This window comes from Biomphalaria glabrata, chromosome 5 (assembly GCF_947242115.1).
Source record: "Biomphalaria glabrata chromosome 5, xgBioGlab47.1, whole genome shotgun sequence".
NCBI classification, from domain to species: domain Eukaryota; kingdom Metazoa; phylum Mollusca; class Gastropoda; family Planorbidae; genus Biomphalaria; species Biomphalaria glabrata.
Window position 1 is genome coordinate 48,144,179 of NC_074715.1, and position 19,427 is coordinate 48,163,605.

At 35.1% G+C, this 19,427-nt stretch overlaps 2 protein-coding genes across 2 annotated transcripts; both read right to left on the bottom strand.

The window, feature by feature from the left end:
• Window positions 1-272: 272 nt before the first annotated feature.
• On the bottom strand, window positions 273-4,534 carry LOC106065522 (amiloride-sensitive sodium channel subunit gamma-like). The gene is made up of 5 exons (XM_056029677.1): window positions 4,480-4,534; window positions 4,077-4,153; window positions 3,836-3,915; window positions 3,629-3,704; window positions 273-1,073 (listed from the first exon to the last, which is right to left on the bottom strand). Exons 1-5 carry the CDS (start codon window positions 4,532-4,534, stop codon window positions 900-902), a joined length of 462 nt encoding a protein of 153 aa, XP_055885652.1. The 3' UTR covers window positions 273-899.
• A 924-nt stretch (window positions 4,535-5,458) lies between these two features.
• On the bottom strand, window positions 5,459-18,307 carry LOC106075631 (amiloride-sensitive sodium channel subunit alpha-like). Its single transcript, XM_056028581.1, has 9 exons — window positions 17,044-18,307; window positions 14,948-15,243; window positions 12,545-12,638; window positions 11,812-11,903; window positions 11,073-11,150; window positions 10,848-10,939; window positions 9,968-10,131; window positions 9,057-9,146; window positions 5,459-6,769 (listed from the first exon to the last, which is right to left on the bottom strand). Exons 1-9 carry the CDS (start codon window positions 17,056-17,058, stop codon window positions 6,641-6,643), a joined length of 1,050 nt encoding a protein of 349 aa, XP_055884556.1. The 5' UTR covers window positions 17,059-18,307; the 3' UTR covers window positions 5,459-6,640.
• Window positions 18,308-19,427: the final 1,120 nt, after the last annotated feature.

The following is a 19,427-nucleotide window of genomic DNA, read 5'->3' on the forward strand; positions in this document are numbered from 1 at the left end:
AATCAATAGCGATTGCACAGTGGCCATTTATATAAAAACTAGCCGAATATTACTCGCGACCCCCGGGCCTTAGTTTGTGTATCAAGTGATCTAGTGGACTGGAAAGCTAAAAGCATGAAATTGTGCTAAACTAAAAAAAAAATTCGTAAAAATATTTCTTCTCACACATATTTATTATTGTTTGGCTAGATTTAACTACAAGACTGATCCAAACACATTTCTACAGTAACACTTAATACAAACTTTTTTTATGTCCTTAACATTAAAATTGTGTAATTTATTTTCTGTAATAAATAATTAAGATATATGTTTCTTTCTAGGTCTAAAGAAAGATGCATATCTGGACTACATGCTTTTAATGTTATGAAATAACGTCATATCCGATACAAAAATGTTCATTACATTTTATAAGTAACAAGATACATCTTTTCAAGTTGAACAAGTTCATGAAATAATCATTGCATTTTATAATAATAATAGTAATAATAATTATCACACATCATTATTACACAAGGGGGCGCGGTGGTCGAAGGGTTAAGCGCTTGGCTTCCAAACCTGAGGTCCTGGGTTCGAATCTCAGTAAAGACTGGGATTTTCGGGGCTCTCCTGAGTCCACCCAACTCTGATGGGTACCTGACTTTGGTTGGAGAAAAAATAAAGGCAGTTGATCATGAGATTGATATCTTGCTGAGAACCGTGACAAAATAGACGGATTTTGTTACGTGAGAACTGTCACAACACACCTACGAAAGTCAAGGGACAGACAATGATGATGATGACGATAATAATGATGATGATGAGGGCGTTGACGATGACGATAAAGATGATGATAATGATGATGATGTGCTCGCCAAGAAATGTCTACTATCAGTGTTATCATACACAGTGTTATCATACACTCATAGTTTAGATTCGTTCTCGTTTTCTCTCTCTTCCGCGGCATGTCCTTTCCTTCTACCCAGCACCTGCAATAACAATGGTACAAAGATTTGAAGTATTTCAAACAAACTCAACATGGAGAAGCCGAGCCAAAGTCCTATGGTCCCTCCAAAGTCCGACATCACTTGATACGTCTAAAAATATAAAAAGAGACACATTAACCTATTCGGTTTAAAAAATTCAGTAAAGACCACAACCAATAAAGCAGACCAAAATAATTGTTCCAAATTTACTGCCTCGTCTGAGCTCACTGTGCGTAAATCTATTTTAAGATATATGTAGCATAAGAAAGTGTTATTAAATTGCGAAATGTGGTCAAGAGGCTAAGTACGCTTGTACTTGACATGGCTACCTATGAAAGGGGCTCGAGGTTCGACACCCGACTCGAGAAGAGTTGTGTTTACTGAGAGCACCTAAAGGCAGCACGGAAAACCTTCCCCTAGATACCCCATCCCCCCCCTCCACACACACACACTGGTCCACAAATGAGATCATACCAGAGCGCGCTGAGAATGCTATAAGAATGAAAGCTATAAAAGCTATAATCTCTGTATATAATTCTCTTCATGGCTCAAGAGTTTGGACACCACTTAATGGAAAGATCACTCTTTTATTTTTGCAAGTCGGACGGACTAGAGTTGCTCTACGTAATTTTAAAGGCGAAAATTAAAAAAAAAGGGGGTGGGGGAGTGTTCACTCGTAACTAAATAGCAGGGCCGGACTTAACCATTGTGACCAAGACTTCATGGAAAGATATTAAGTAATCTACTATGTATTCACCCGTCACTAAAAAGCAGGGCCGGACTTAACCATTGTGGAGCCCTATGCGAAAAGCTTTCGCGTGGCCAAGTTTGGGTAGGGATACGGATAATAACTGAAAATTAAGAGTTTGTTTTCGAAAATGAATTCGTCTTTGCACTTTATTCATTCTTTACTACGTACATGATTAGTTTTTTTTTGGTTTAGTTTATTAGTATATTATCTTCTTCTTCTTCTAGCCAGCTTTATTGCTGCTGAGCTGTGAGCTCTTTTGCAGACTGTGCCAAGGAAAAAAAGTGTGCTGATTTCTTCAGTTGTTCAGCACTGCCGTACAGGGTGTTGGTTATGTTGGGCTGTAGTGGAAGTAGGGTCTGCCTAAGGTGGATTAGGGAGGGGCATTCAAAGAGGATATGGTTTACGGTTTCAAAGGGGTGGGCGCAGTGTCTGCAAAGGGGGAGTTGTGTGGAGCTTATTTTGTTCAGGTGGTAATTTAATAGTGGTGTGTGTCCTGTTCTTAGTTGGAAGATTGCTAATTTGTTCTTTGCGGGGGAGGAAGTTAATACTGTCCAGTTTGTTAGGCGTAGTCATTTCTTTGTACATGGCTCTGCCTGTGTTTCCTGATGCCCATTGGTTGAGCCACTCCTCTTTGTGATTGTTGACTAACATTGACCTTAGGGTGAGGTAGTTAACAGGTCTATCTAATTGTTCCATAGATGAACCTGCCTTTGATAGCTTATCTGACTTTTCATTTCCCATGATGTCAATGTGTCCAGGGATCCACTGTAGTGTGATATTGATATTTAATTTTGATATCATCTGATGGATTATCACAATGAGTGTTGTCAACTCTCTTGGGCTGTTTGAGGTGCTGCTTTTAAGTGCTTGCAGAGTAGATTGGGAGTCTGTAAAGACAACAATATCTGATGGTGGTTGCACTCCTTCATATAATTTGTTTTCCACTGTCTGTAGTGCTATGGTAATTGCCTCAATTTCGGCTTGGAAGTTTGAGCAGTAATCACCACAGGGTGCGTTTATCTCAAAGTGTTTATTTTTAGGGAAGACCAAGAAGGCACCAAGACCAGCATTGATGGTGGCTTTGAAAGCCGATCCGTCTGTATAAATATGGATAGCTATTTTTTGATAGCTTTCAATTGTTTCAAGCGTGCCTACTTTGAGCTCCAGTGGATTTGATTCTTTTGTTAAGGTGTTATTTAGTAAATGTGTTTTGATGGTTGGTTGTTTGAAGTTAAGTCCGGGTGTAATGTTTGAAAACCTGGTAATTTTTTCTCTGTTATTGGGTAGGTGTTGTTTTAGGGCTAGTTCGTCAGTAAGTTGGATCAGAGTCCTTTGCTTTTTTGGTTGTTTTTCCTATTTCTCTGTGTTAGTAATTTATTGGGATGATCGTCCTATATTATAAAAATTCTGTTTCCTAAATAGATCACGCTCAATAGCAAGAATTGCCAAATATTAAATCTATCTTCGAGAATTGTTGACCTCAATTAATTCTTCATTAGTTTGAGGCGTGAGAAACTTCTTTCACTAAATTTTTTTTTATCGCGCGTAGGATCGGCGTTTTCCATATTGAATGACACCCTAAATGACAATTTTCGTCTATATATTTCAGGAGAAGTGTTTGATTTTTCAAAAGATTTTAATAATTTCCGGAGATTTCCATGACTTTTTCGTATATTTTATAACTTCAGGAGATTTCCAGGAGCTCCTGGTAAATGCGGAGGACGCGGAAAATCTGTTATAAGTTATAGAATGGTTTAATGTAATAATTTACACCTAGGATTAGCGTGGGGCCTATGACAGTTCGGGGCCCACTGTGGTCGCATAGATTTCAGTGGCCTAAGGCCGGCCCTGCAAAATAGCGACGTAAATGCGCTTGAGTTTCAAAAGGTAAGTATAATTAAAGTCCACCACATACATCATAGTCTGGTTCTTCATTGATTTCTTCATAATTCAGATCTCTGTAGTAGATGTTTAATTTGAGAAAATTGTCCCTGCAATCGAGAACACATTGTTGGTGTATTACATAACGCTTATATCTAAGTAATATATTATTAATTGCACAACGTTCACATTAGTAATCATTTATTGCTTTTGGGAAGAAGCACTTTTGTTTTTTTTCTACCTTTTTTGTGCACTAGTTTTGTTTTTCAAAGTACTGCAGTACTGTGGTTTGGTGTTGCAGACATCTTGGACCAAAACTTCCTAAAGCAAGTAAAGTAAGTATCATCTTTAATACTGTTTTAAGATTTGATTTAATATTTCTTATGGATTTTTAACATCAAAGATTTAATATTTAAGAATGAAATTAAATTATGAAACAACTATTAACGATAAAGTTATAAAGGCGGCTACAGTTAACTTACAGCTATATCATCATTAGGCCAATATCTGGATGATACATAGGCATCATATGCTTTCTCACTGCAAGGAAAATGAATTTCTGTTTACAAATGTACATTTATTGACAGGTGGATGTTGTTGGAATGTAAGAGGAATAAGCGTAAGATATTCTTCAGACGTAATTATCTTTTAAAACTCTCTCCTATTTAACGATGCCAACGTTAATTTGACCCCCATTAAACTAAAATCGATTTTGGATCTATAAACTTAAATTTGTGTTGTTTAAATAGAGCATGCATTCTACTATATTTCAATACCACATATAACAATTTCTGATTTTAAAAAAAAGCTATTTAAAGTCTAATCATAACAGGATAGTGATATACAAATGAGCAAAATACTATCGAAACGAGAAAAAAAAATTACGGAGAGAAAGAGTTAAGTAGCATCCATAATCTATAAGATACGATACGATAACCATAAAATAATAAGCAGGTATTCAAATGTATTAGTACAATTCCTTATGTTAGCTTTCTAATTCTTCCTGGGTTGAAAAAGGAAACAATAACGTTTCGACTTTTCCAAAACGACTGCAATAAAATTCTTAGAGAAGAGAGCTAAAAGAAGCAGTACTTATGCGTTTGGTTCTTTGATTACAATTTAAGCTTAATCCCTAGAGAAAATTGAGTTTTAGGTCTAGGATATCGATTTTTAACTAATAACATAATTAAGTAGATCAATCATTTTTCTTTACATTACAATCATTTTTATTGCTTAAATCTGTGTCTAAAACATGTTTTTTAAATGTTTTTGTAAGGGCTATGAGACAAAATCTTAATAAAATTTATACTTTAAACTCATTTTTCTCAAAATGTTAGTTTTTGCACATGTCATTGTGCTTTACTAGGAATTTCTCCTAAACTACTTGATAGATTTTGATGATATTTGAAACACTTCTTAAGGACATCATTAACTTTACTCGTACAAAGTTTTTTTTTCAATATTTTATTTACTTTTTTTTTTTAAAGTATTTTTAATTAATATTTATCCTGTTTTTTTAGGTCTAAAAAATACTAAAAATTCAAAAATTTGTAAAAAATTAAACGTACTTAAATCCTTAATTCTGACGTTGTACCAATTTAGAGGATCCTTTTTTCTTATCTTTTAATTCAATTTCATGTATTTCTGATCAATAGTTTTTACAAAATTCAGAGTTTTAATTTGTATACAATAAACAATATGGCCGCCGTTACCATGGCAACCATCATTCAAAAAAAACTTTTTTTTAGCATTATTTATTTTAGAATATCATTATATGTTACCATAACAAATTTCAAAGGCCTAGCTTTAGAAATAACAAAAATAAGATTTTCAGGGATACCTCCCCTTCAGTTCCAAGTGCTTTACCCCTCAACCACAGCATCTCCATATATTAATTAGCCTACACTTATATTTTTTAAAATAATAATTAGTAACCTTATCCATAAGTTCAAAATTAATAACATGTAACATTGTAAAAAAAAAAGAAACTAAAAAAGATTTATTCTTCTAACAAAATTAGATAAATTGGCAACATGAAAATAAAATTCTTGAACTTCTTTAAGCTTCAATTGTGTACAGATGACAAGACTTTCCCCTCGCAAATAAAAATTAATATCTCCATTGTCATTTGTCATACAAACTAGACATTGAGCTAGCTAGATCTAGACCTAGTTTTAGATCTAAATCTAGATTCAAGATATAAGTCTAAGTCTAGATCTAGAAATAGATCTCTAAGTCTCTAAGTTTAGATCTAGAAAAAGATCTTAGTCTCTAAGTCTAGATCTAGAGTTAGATCTAAGTATATCTAAGTCTAGATCTAGAGTTAGATCTAAATTTATATCTAAGCCTAGATCTAGATACAGAATCTTAATATAGAATCTACTATAACTAGACTAGAACTCGTATTATAAATATAGATCTATATAGATATGGCCTCTATTTATTGTAATTTAGATTGTTTACAAGTGTATAGCCTAATGACGATGTGTGAAAACTGAGAGATATAAAAGTTTTTTAACTTAGAATTGAAACGAAGTGCGTATTAAAATTCTTTTTAAAAACAACATTCGAATCAGTATTCTATTGCATGGATGGCTGCCTGGTCGTGCGGTTTGCACGCTGGACTGTCGTTCAGATTTATCGATGGTCCCAGGTTCAAGCCCTGCCCGCTCCCATCCCTCGTCGTCCTGCGGGAGGTTTGGACTAGGAAGTAATTATCTACAACTCTGAAGGAACATCCGAAACATGTAAAACAAAACAAAACAAATGAATTAGTTAATAAATGGAAAATGTATTTTATAATGATGCATTGATACTTTTTCAATCGTGACCTTAGATGCACTTTTTTGTACCAATGCGCGAATCTATTAATAAAGATTGATTTATTTATGAAGAAGCTTATGAAAGTTTTAATAAGACTTTCTTCCCCTGAAGTTTGTCATTGAAAGTGGTGTTATTTTTTTGAAAAATCTGCTTGCGTATATACTTTAAAAAATTAGATGGTTTACTTTCGGAAAAGAAAAAAAGTACGAATACAACGTCATAACTAACCCTCTTTTGTGAGACAGGTCTTATTGTCAACGAACTTCATCAAGACATTGATATAGTTGTAGTGTGTGTCAAGACACTTACACTTCTCGTAGATCTGTCTCAGGAGACACATTTTCTGACACAGCTGAAAGTAGATCATATTTATAAGATTCTTTTTTCTTGAGTTCACGAGATGATAATAAGTTGTACACGAAGACATGGAAAAAATGAAATATACATTTTAAAACCTAATCCATTTAATACTTTACTTTAGTTTCATTGCTAACAATGAAGGCTTGTAGAACCTGTTCTAATTGAGAAGGATGACGTAACTTATAGGCAAATATGAATTCCAATATGAAAGTTGAGTAAATAATAAAATAATAAGTACAGTAATAAAATATGCATAAAATAAGTACAACCAACTAGTCAACTAACTAGTCAACTAACTAGTCAACTAACTAGTCAACTAACTAGTCAACCAACTGGTCAACTAACTAGTCAACTAACTAGTCAACAAACTGGTCAACTAACTAGTCAACCAACTAGTCAACCAACTAGTCAACCAACTAGTCAACTAACTAGTCAACTAACTAGTCAACTAACTAGTCAAATAACTAGTCAATCAACTAGTCAACCAACTAGTCAACCAACTAGTCAACTAAATAGTCAACCAACTAGTCAACCAACTAGTCAACCAACTAGTCAACTAACTAGTCAACTAACTAGTCAACTAACTGGTCAACCAACTGGTCAACCAACTGGTCAACCAACTAGTCAACTAACTGGTCAACTAACTAGTCAACCAACTGGTCAACTAACTAGTCAACCAACTAGTCAACCAACTAGTCAACTAACTAGTCAACCAACTAGTCAATTAACTAGTCAATTAACTAGTCAACCAACTAGTCAACCAACTAGTCAACCAACTAGTCAACCAACTAGTCAACCAACTAGTCAACTAACTAGTCAACTAACTAGTCAACTAACTAGTCAATTAACTAGTCAATCAACTAGTCAACCAACTAGTCAACCAACTAGTCAACTAACTTGTCAACCAACTAGTCAACTAACTAGTCAACCAACTAGTCAACCAACTAGTCAACCAACTAGTCAACTAACTAGTCAACTAACTAGTCAACTAGCTAGTCAACTAACTAGTCAATTAACTAGTCAATCAACTAGTCAACCAACTAGTCAACCAACTAGTCAACTAACTTGTCAACCAACTAGTCAACTAACTAGTCAACCAACTAGTCAACCAACTAGTCAACTAACTAGTCAACCAACTAGTCAACCAACTAGTCAACTAACTAGTCAACCAACTAGTCAACCAACTAGTCAACTAACTAGTCAACCAACTAGTCAACCAACTAGTCAACTAACTAGTCAATCAACTAGTCAACCAACTAGTCAACTAACTAGTCAACTAACTAGTCAACTAACTAGTCAACAAACTAGTCAACCAACTAGTCAACCAACTAGTCAACCAACTAGTCAACTAACTAGTCAACCAACTAGTCAACTAACTAGTCAACCAACTAGTCAACTAACTAGTATATTAATTAGTCAACTTACTATTCAACTAACTAGTCAATAAAACTATTTGGGGCTGAAATTCAGCTTTATAGCAGACTGGGCTCCATATCCTTTAAAGCAGGTCCGGATTGACATCTAGTCAAAAGAAGCTTCAGTTTAGGTAACCCAAGTGATATTCACCACTGACCTAATGTCTGGACATATAAAGAGCCCGCTCCATAATTCAAATAGCTTACGACCTTATTTTATTTTACATTTTCGGATGTTCCTTTTCGTAGTCCAAACATCCCGAAGGACGACCGAGGATGGCAGTGGGCAGAGTATGAACCCGAAACCATTGAAAAGTCCGAATGATAGTCCAGCGCGCATGCCTTACGACAAGGTAGCCATTTCAAGAGTAAATAAGGCACTACCTGATAGGTAGCCAGTCTTATCTTCTTATCTTATAAAATACAGAGGTTACTTCAAAAAAACTAGATGACTACGTCATGCATGTTAACCGAGGACTTAAATTCTGCCAAGTTACTGGTTTTTCTCAAACTTTTGATATGCCTTATATTAAGATAATATGCTCATTATGTCATTAAGCTATAATCTTGTGGCGTTTTACTTCTCCAGAGAATATCTTTTTCTTTGCAACTTCTTGTGTAACTAAAGAGGCTAATCCTTGATACACAGCTGCGGTCACAAGTTAGGCATATGTAATCACCAGGTGCTGTTGCGTTTTCACCCTTCTTTCTACTACTGTAGAATATGGCATCTGAAATCTGGGACCCTTCTTTTATGCTCTCTCCCCATGTGGATCTATCCTGTGCCACTTTTTCCCCAGCTGCTACTGTAAGTAGTTCCCTTCGATCGAACTTTGTAACTTTCATTAACTATATTTGACTTACATTTATCGTGAACCTGACACCGTAGCTCCTGTAAAATTCATCCACATCTTTACAAGCAGCATATTTACCACCCAGCCGACTTATTCTAATCTGGAAACGAAAAGAAAGATAACTTTTAAGACCTTGACTACGGCTTCCAGGGTTTTATAAGTCAAGAACAACGAATATTTAGCTTGACTTCCTAACTTATGTCAGGTAGCGATTAGAACTGAATCCAAAAATGCAAAAATCAATAGGATTTTGTGGCAAAACAAATAAAATTGTTAGTTTTAATTGCTTTGTTATAGAGATTCCTTGATCAAGTGATTTATCTCCACAACCTCTAGTATAGACATAATTATGCAAGAGAAAACACCTCTAAATTGTAACACAAAAAAAAACAAAAACGGATAACTTTAAAACTTAAAACATTTACACAATTGTACCGTAAACACATCCCTCTCATCCACCTCCCAACATCACACGGTAGAAACAGGGTTGTAGCTAGGAATTCTTCATCATTTTGAGGCCTGGGTGGCCCGACCTCCTTGGGGGGCCCCCTGCATTTCGCGTAGTATTTAATATTTAATGTAAAAAAAAATGACTCATTTGGGTCCCCACTTAAATAGGGACCCAGGGGGATTATCAAATCTTACCCCTCCTCCCCCCACCCCAACTACGCCACTGGGTAGGAAGTGAATCAATCAGAGCGCATTAGCACACACACAAAATTGGAAATAGGACATTTTTTCACCTTAAATGTTCCAAAAAGTTACTCTTCAATGTACAGTAGAGAGACCACAAAGAAAGGAAGGATATTATAAAAGATTGGACAGGTCTCTTTCTTGAAACCCTGCTAAGAACAGCTGATGACAACCTAACAAAAAAAAAAACGCCACTGGTTTCTGTTAATAAATAAAAACACTTCTAACCTCTTTAAGGGCAATCATAGTTTGTTGTCCCACAGATATAGCGATGCCCTCTTCTTCTGGAAGTGGAACAGTGTTCCGGTCATGGATTATAACGTGAGCGCCTCTACCACTGGTGACCAAGGGCAGGTACTCGTCATTTTCCAAATACAAAATTAATTCAAGACCTATAATATAGTAACAAACAAACAGGACACAAATATTAGGATCATTTAGTCTGTATAATACGCAATGAGGCAAAAATAATATAACAATTTTGTATTTCGTCACACCGTCTATGTCTGTCTGTCTGGTCAAAATATTTGACACATCAATTTCACCACTTCCAATTACCTTATTAAGTAGATGACAACACATGAATCAATAAACAAAATATACCAACCACGCAGCTATATTTAATTAATTTCGCTTTATATATATATTATATACAAAGTTAAAGGGAGATAACTATTCTGTAGAAAATTTGGTCGTTCGTATTTAATTTTAAAATAACTATAAACTCTTCTTTTTTTTTAAAGGAATTAAATAGCTCTGTGGCCAACAGTTAACGAGGGCGTCATGTGGCCAGCACAACGACCAGCCACCGATACCTTTTCCCAGATGTCAGGTACCCATTAGAGCTGGTTGGACAGAGGTATCGAAATATTCCGAAATTAAAAATCCTAGACCTCACCAATATTTGAACCCTGGACACTACGCTCAGCCGCCGCGCCTCCTATTTTATAACGAGAGACTCCCTGAGATTCATGCTTAAGACTTTCACCTCAACAGTTCAGCATTTTATTACACAGCCGCCATAATGTTTTATAATTCACAGGCAAAAAAAATGCAATTTTTTAATATTATGAAATTGTTAGACAATGACCCAATTAACGTGTCCTACCTCCAGCTGGTCCACTCTTCTTTGAAATGTATCGTGAGTCTTGTATAGTGTAACAATTTCCAAATTCTGAATTCGTTGTTTGTTTATAGGAGCTGGAGAAATAGTAACATAATTTATGTGTAATTTAATATAATAAATATGTTTAAAAATTATATTATTTAACAAAACGAATTTTTATATTGGTCTAAAAAAAAAGGTTGGAAAAAACAAACAAACAGTTTTTACTTTTCACATGTTCTCGTGGCGAATGAACATTGTCTGAGCATGTCGTGAACCTGATGGCTGACATTTTTTTGCTGGGTTCTAATGATGACAGAAAGGTAAGAAATGAACATAACATAAATATTCATTTTTCTAAATCTAAAACACAATTTGAGTTGCGTCACACTTTTAGCGTGTAGGCTGCACGAGAGTTCAAGGTCGGTCACAGGAGTATGACATTGACAGTCGTACTTAATTCAGGTCACGCCACATAAAGCCGCAAAAAAAATATAAAAAAATGCCTGACAGATTTTCGTTAGAATTATATAGTGCGATATCGGTATAGGTAAAGAGAAAGTAAAATCTAGATGAAAGTTATTGGAAAGTGTGGCATCAGGTGGCGTGAAGTCTCGAATATTCTAAAGCCTAGAATATAAAACAAAGAGAGTAATCGGAGTAAGTTAGTTGGAATTATTTGGTTAGAGAGATATTTGTGGCTAGTTAAGAGTTGCTTAGTACAAATTTAACTCAATATTTCGGTTCATATCCAAAGAAATTTTGTTTTCCACGTGACCATGAAGACATATTTCGCCACATTCAGCTTAGACATGTCCGTTGTCTGCCGGCTGGAGGCTAAAGCTCTCTTTTTTTTTGCCGACTATTCTATTCCTCGGCTGTAAAAAATTTTTTTTTTCGTAAATGTGTATTGTGTATAAGAGATACATTCCTTCCCAACAAATACAGAACACAGCTGTATACTTACATGTTCATGATACTGTAAAGATCTTTGAAATTCTCCACCAATGTTGCAATTGTGGATCTGCTGGAAACAGCCTCCCAGGATTCGCTACTGTACTGTAAACAATAAATTGAAACATTGTCTAATTATAAACATCAGAGACACGCTTGACAAACTCTTGACAGACCCTTTACACAGTGTTAACACACACACACACACTTTTACAAACACTGAGCATTACTTCAATCGACCTACTGACTAAATCTAAAATGTCTCCCTTCCTTCAGGGAACATTACCAGAAATCAAAAGATAAAAAAAAAAAGAGGCATACAGGGAAAGCGATTGGAAGGCAACATAAAAGAATGGACGGCCCTGTCATTGGAAAGTATTCTACCCAAGGCAAAAGACAGAGGTATGGAGAAAGACGGCCAACAGACCTTGTGTGGTGCCACAACGGCCCAACAGACTAAGGGATAGGTGAAGGTGAGGGGTCAGCTAGGCCATAGGTAAAGTAAATAAATAAAAAGCTTAAATGTAGACTACTAAGCCAATCTTTTGTTAAACCATGATGGACGAATCGTAAATCTCTTTGGATATTATCGTAGCTCACTTGCATAACATACAACAACATAAAAGGGTAGCTAGATATGTAATATCTGTCCAAGACACACAAATAAATCAAAATACATCTTCACTGCATATTTGTGTGCATCAAATTTACATAAATGGAGATCTGTAATAGTTTATTTTTTTTACCGATTTGTAAAAGAGATCTTCGTATACATCTTGTTGCCAGTTGAAACCATCATCAAAACTGTCCAAGAACGATTTCAAAATTTTTTGTCGAATTCTAGAAAATTAACAAGAAAGAAACAAAAGATAGAATACTTTTCAAAAACAAAGCCTATCTTATGGAAAGAACCGCTAAGTACTGCCATTTATCTGAAAATTACAGGGTTTAGTTCCCTTTCTGCTAGATAAATTAAATTAATTAGTACTAAATGATTAACTAACTGGTTAATATTTGGATTAACTCATGTATTGTTATCGATTATGAATAATAATGCAAACTTTCACCTTGATCCGAGAATAGGAATTGGGAGAATAATCGTGTCAAAATGTAAAATAAGAGGTTAAAATCCATATATACATGCACATCTCTCATTAAATAGCATTTATTCCCCTTATTTCGATATCATTCAAAATAATTAATCACCAACAATTATTTATATAATCGGTTAATTTTTTGATTAATTCATTTCTTGTCAGGTTCAATGTATAATTGTGCAAACTTTGAACTTAATCCAAGAATAGGTAACAGCAGAACTAACATATTCCAACTTTACCAGACAGACAGAGTTAACATAAGCTTTGTAATAATATAATTTAATCGAGTTTCTTGTTACACGAGTGTCATTATATAAGTATCATTTCATATCCATTTTTTTAAAATTATATATTAATAATTAAATATTTTTTCAATATATTTTTGTGTGTGCATATTAAGCCACACATTGCTTGCTCGAATGGTTGTTATATGCGTCTGTCACAACGTAGGAGACACAACATGCGTTTGTACTTGAGTTTTCTTGATTATTTAATTAATTCTATTTCTAAACTGTGAGTGACCCCCAGCTGTCTCGTTCTGAAGTCGCAGGCCGCGGGATACACATTTGAGAGCAAAAGAAAATCCGCTGCCGAGGAAAGACTCAGACAGTCTTAATCGACCACAGACAGACAATGGTTATGCTTGCTCTAGATGTGGCAAAATATGTAGGTCACAGCTAGGGCTGCGTAGCCAAGGGAAATACTGCATTCCTCATTAAACTTCGGACTCGAAGACAAGCCTTATTATTATTATTTCTAAATTATTGTTTAGTGTTTAGTGTTTAGTGTTTAGGTATCATTGCTACGTGACGTGTTAGTCTTCTGTACTAGAGCATCGTTTCATATTTCAGTGATTAGAATAATTATGTTAATCATTTGAAATAAATGTCACAGTTTGAATGATTAGGCCCAAGACATTGATTAGGTTTTTAATAAGAAATTAACAGTCCCGGCAAAGATAAAGGCCAATGTTTATATTGACGGAAGTTCATTTTGTTGATTAACTATAAAATGCTTTCTTCGGCAAAGGAATAGCCTCTGACAACCAGTCCAACTCCGGGCCATCACACGTGGATCAGATATTAGGTCCAGGGGAACTGTTATTACGACGGGATAAGAGGCAAAGGTGATGAAATGACGCCTAAACCTTTAAGTTTTGGGGGTGATCGTTAGCTTTGACTAGCTACCCATCTTCGAGAAGGAAAATTCTGAATCCATACCCCAGCTACCTTGCAGCTATACCCAAAGATTTGAAAGGCTTTGGGAGTCGACGCTGAGGAAAACATTGAGGGCCAGTGACCCTTAGGCACCTGTACCTTGGTAGATCGAGAGAAACCGCTAATCCCTTAGAGTTTCGACACCTGCCCTCCCCCTTGGACACATCAGCTAGATGGATGAGGAGGAACTGCTGAGTGAAGTTATTACATTTATATAATTTCAGACATAAAAGACATTTTTTTTTACAAAGCTTATATTAACTCACTCTGTCTGTCGGTTTGTCTATTTTTCTGGCGATACTTTGTACGATATTTCACCAACAGCCATTCTCGGATCAAATTGATTAGGTTAGAATTCATTATTCGCTGAGAAGACATGAATCTATTTAAAAAATTAATTACTGGTAATAAATAACTGTTTGATACCAACAAGGGGAATGAATCCTTCATTATTCACAGATATGGCTAGGTGTGTAGGTTGCGTCCCCTTAAATAAGTGTACACATCATTTCTCCCACATCTATTCTCGGATCATGTTTAAACTTTTAACAATTATTTATTTTACCTAAGAAAAAACAAATCAATTACAAAAGTAAACAATTAGTTAATTATTTATTGGTAACTAATTGTTTCGATATCGAATAAATGAAACAACTTCTACATTATTGAATGATACAGGTGTATGTACGGAGTTTTTTCCCTTAGTTTAAAAAAAAAAAGATTTTGTTTGTTCTAAGTTATAAATTTATGTATTTATGAAAACACAGAAGAAAAAATGACAATGATGAAAGTAGCATGGAAAACCTGATTAAGGAAGACTCTATTTGGTACTTACACGTAATCATCAACGTAGGGGTTCTCTTCGTAATCACTGCTTGGGACAGAGTCGTCATTATAATCATAGTTTGTTGTGTCCGTACCATCATTGCCAGTGTCTGTACCATCATTGCCAGCGTCTGTACCACTATTTCCAGCATTTGTATACGTCGTATTTGCCGCTCTCTTAACAATATTCTTAGGTGCCGTTGTGGCTGTAGTCGAAGTTGAGCTTGTGTTGGCCGCCTTGGCTATCCAGTCTTTTGTATTTAGTTTAGAGACAAACTGTTGCAGCTCTTTGGATGACTGCTTCACCTTATATAGTATCATGAGCATCATGAGTTAGTAAAGCAACACAAAGAATGCAAATATTCATGATCTGTAGGCTAATTAAATTTTTGTAATAGACATTAGATTTGCTATATAAACATCACGCTGTGTGGCTCTATCAGTTATAGATAGATATATTCATACAATAAACGCTGATCCACACTGCTTCGCTGAGTCATCACTGTTACTAATGGGATGGCATATTGCATTTTATAAGTAAAATATTTAAAACAAATTATGCATATAGAGAAAGACTAATAATAAACGTTTGATTAAATCTACTTATACTCGCTTTGTTTCTTCACCAAGAACCTCCATACACCAATGCAATACAAAGCTTCTACGTTGGAGACTGGTTGAAAAGAAATGTTGGACTAAGACAAGGCTGCCTACTCTCAACAACTCTCTCAATCATCTCCCTTAAAATGTTAATGGAAGATGCTCTCGGCAGCTACGAAGTTAAGCATTGGAAGAAGAAAATTTACTAACTTGCGCTTCGCGGATGACATAGATGGCCTAGCAGGGACAGAAGAAGAACAGCTGACTTGGTGATTAGAATAGACAAGACTTTCTTTAGCAAAGTAACTGCAAAGAAAAGTTGAGAAAAAAACTCAAATGATGACCAATATAACCTCAGGGCACTTGCAAATCTCAACAATATGGAAATACAAAGGCATTGCCATCGATACGGAAATTAGACTGATGCGTTCCCTGGTCATGGACACATTCTTACACGCTTGCCAATCTTGGACGCCGACTGCAGAACTAGAGAGAATTGATTTTTGTGTTGTCAGGCGAAAAGAAATAATTGTGCACAATTTCAACTTGATCCAAGATTGGGTGTCGGAGAAATAACGTGTGCAAACTTTTGTCCAGACAGACAGACAGAGTGACACACAGAGTGAGTGGATATAAGCTTTGTAAAAATAACAAAAAACAAAAAACATATATATTTTGTAGCATGAGATATGTAGGCACAATAAAGTATGAAAATAACAGACAACTTTAAAACCTTCTATTTTCATAAGAACTTTTTCATTTTTGATTAAATATTATAAAGTCATTTATATTAAAGTTTGAAGAAAGTAGAGGCCACCACAAACATTCTACCCAGGGCCCCCACTTACTAAAATTTGGCACATCAATCAATAAAAAAATTGCTCAAGTAAAATGTACACAATTCGTGCGATAAAATTAAATCTTGTAGTATCAGTGGTCGTGGGAATTAGACCTGAATATTAATTAGACAGTAGTCTCTCTTTCTTTTTAGTCTTTCTTTCTTTGTTTGTAGTCTTCTTTCTTTCTTGGTCTAAAGTCTTCCTTTCTTTGTCTGTAGTCTTTCTTTGTCTGTAGTTTTTCTTTCTTTGTCTGTAGTCCTTTCTTTCTTTGTCTGTAGTCTTTCTTTCGTTGTCTGTAGTCTTTCTAAGTCTGTAGTCTTTCTAAGTCTGTAGTCTTTCTAAGTCTGTAGTCTTTCTAAGTCTGTAGTCTTTCTAAGTCTGTAGTCTTTCTTTGTCTGCAGTCTTTCTTTTATTGTTTGTAGTCTATTTTTTGTCTGTAGTCTTCCTTTTTTGTGTATTCTTCCTTTTTTGTCTGTAGTCTTTCTTTCTTTCTTTGTAGCTAGGCCCTAATAAAGTAAAGCAAAGTCTCGATAAGAAGGGCATCATGTCCAGTATTATACTTCGCAGGTATTGTACTATTGCGACTTCACATATATTTTTTTTTTGCTATGCATTAAAATTTATGTAAATAGAACAGATTGACAATAATTAACATACTAAATCTTACCATAGACTTTCTCATTATGTTCACGTTACAGACTGTCACGGCTGGAAATTCAAGGTAACTGAATCCAATATTGATATCAGCATGTTTAGAGTACTTTCTATATTTCACAAACAAACTGAAAGTAGATCCATGGCATTAATATTTGTAACTAAACTCCCTTGCCTGCAGTCTTCCTTTCTTTGTCTGTAGTCTTCCTTTCTTTGTCTGTAGTCTTCCTTTATTTGTCTGCAGTCTTTATTTCTTTGTCTGTAGTCTTTATTTCTTTGTCTGTAGTTTTTATTTCTTTGTCTGTAGTCTTCCTTTCTTTGTCTGTAGTCTTTATTTCTTTGTCTGTAGTCTTACTTTCTGTGCGTCTAGTCTTCCTTTTTTTTCATATCTAAATTTCTGACCTAACTAAGGCAAAAGACAGAGGAATGGAGAAAGACGGTCGACGAATCTTGCATGGTGCCCCATCGGTCCAACAGACTAAGTGATAGGTAAAGGTAAACAATTTCTGACCTAGCTGTCATTCTTTCTTGTACTCAATCTTAGTCTACAGAAAAGATGACTACATACACAATTAAGAGTAAAGACCACAAAGAAATGAAGAGTACTCTCTGTATAGAGCTAAGTATTATTCATTGACTTTCTGTACAAAATACTTGTTTTCCAATTTGAGGGCATCACCATTAGATAAAACCTCTGTATTACAAGCCCAAGATTTAGTTTAGGAAGGACCCTAAATAGGTCAACTGTTTTTGACTCATTCTAAAGCTGGGTTAGGGTTAGGCAGAAATGTATAGATCTGAAATTAATGTATTGTTGTAACCCTGTTCCTCCCTGACTGACCATTTGTTTTTTTCACGTGCAAAGTAGGTCAATTTTTGTTTATTCTGTTGGACGTAAATGACTTGAACTAGTGTGTAAATGTGTTAAGAAACTTTAGTGATGAGTTTTGGATTTCTTGACTGAGGATTGAGGATTGTTTTCTATTGTATTAGTGAATCGGGATATGTAAATTTGATTTGGAGATTGTGACATTATTTCTTTTTATCGGGGATATTGATTTATCATAGTTGAAGTGTGCTTCTGCAATCGGAGAGATACCAGCGATCTGAGAATTGGTGAGTTATTTTCTTTAGTTCAACCCCACGTCTTAACAGTATATAGACACGAGCAGTACAACGGCTACCTCCCCATTTATTTTAAACCTGCGCATCGACTTTGGAATTGATTTGGAAAGACACGGCAAATACACACTCTCTCATATTTTAATTTTAGTAGCACTTTTAGTTTTCCGCTGCCCCCCCCCCAACAACAAAAAGTTAGTCCTTCGTACACTTTGCTGTTCCCCTTTCTACGTTATCTTGATATTTTCTTCTCTCCAAATGCAAAGCAATATCAATTTGGTTTTATTAATTGTATTCGTTTATTCGACCCCTTTAAAATGTAACGAAATGTAAATTATCTTATCTTTTCAATGCTATTAAGATTTATTTATTTATTTTTACAATGTTACAAAGTACCATTTCTTACTCTCTCTTTCTTTCTCTCTCTCTCTCTCCCCCTCTCTTTCTCCCTCTCGAAAAAAGAAAAAAAAAACTATATATATATAACTTATTAATGCTCTTAGGATTTTAATTTTTTTTATTAAGACCGCGTCTAAAAGAAAGTGAAAATGACGTAAGACATACAAAAGTAAGTTGACTTATGAAAAAAGAAAAAAATGCCTTTAAAAATACGAATTTTGCGTGAATCTTTAATGCTTTCTATATAGACTGCGGACTATTGGGGAAATACCTAAAATAAAATACAAAGGTTTTGATAGTGCTTGAGGATTTTTCGCGAATGGCGGTTTAGTTTGCGAATCTGCCAAAAACTGTTCTCAGTAAGCCCCCAGGAGGAAAAAAGGAGCCTTAGGCCACTTCAACCTATGCGACCGCAGTGGGCCCCGCACTCTTATAGGCCCCGCACTTTCATAGGACCCGCGCTAATTCAAGGTGTATAAATTATTAAATTGAACCATTTTATAACTTAAGACAGATTTCCCGCGCCCTCATGTCAATTTACCAGGATCTCCTGGAAATCTCCAGAAATTGCAAAAGATAGGAAAAAGTCCTAAAAATATACGGAATATATAGACAAAAATTGTCATTATGAGGTGTGTATAATGTCTTTTAATTGATACTTATACTGTATTATAATTCACTTTTCACACCCCAATTGAGGAATTACATCATATCCGAAACTCATTTTTCGATTTCTTTTAGATTGCTATTGTCTTTTATATCACATTTCACCACAAATGTACATTTTTACTTAATGTGAGATATTCAACTGTTTACGCTCATGCGTAATATTCTAGAACTCTGGAATTAGCTTACTAGTTGTCTTAAGTTGTTACC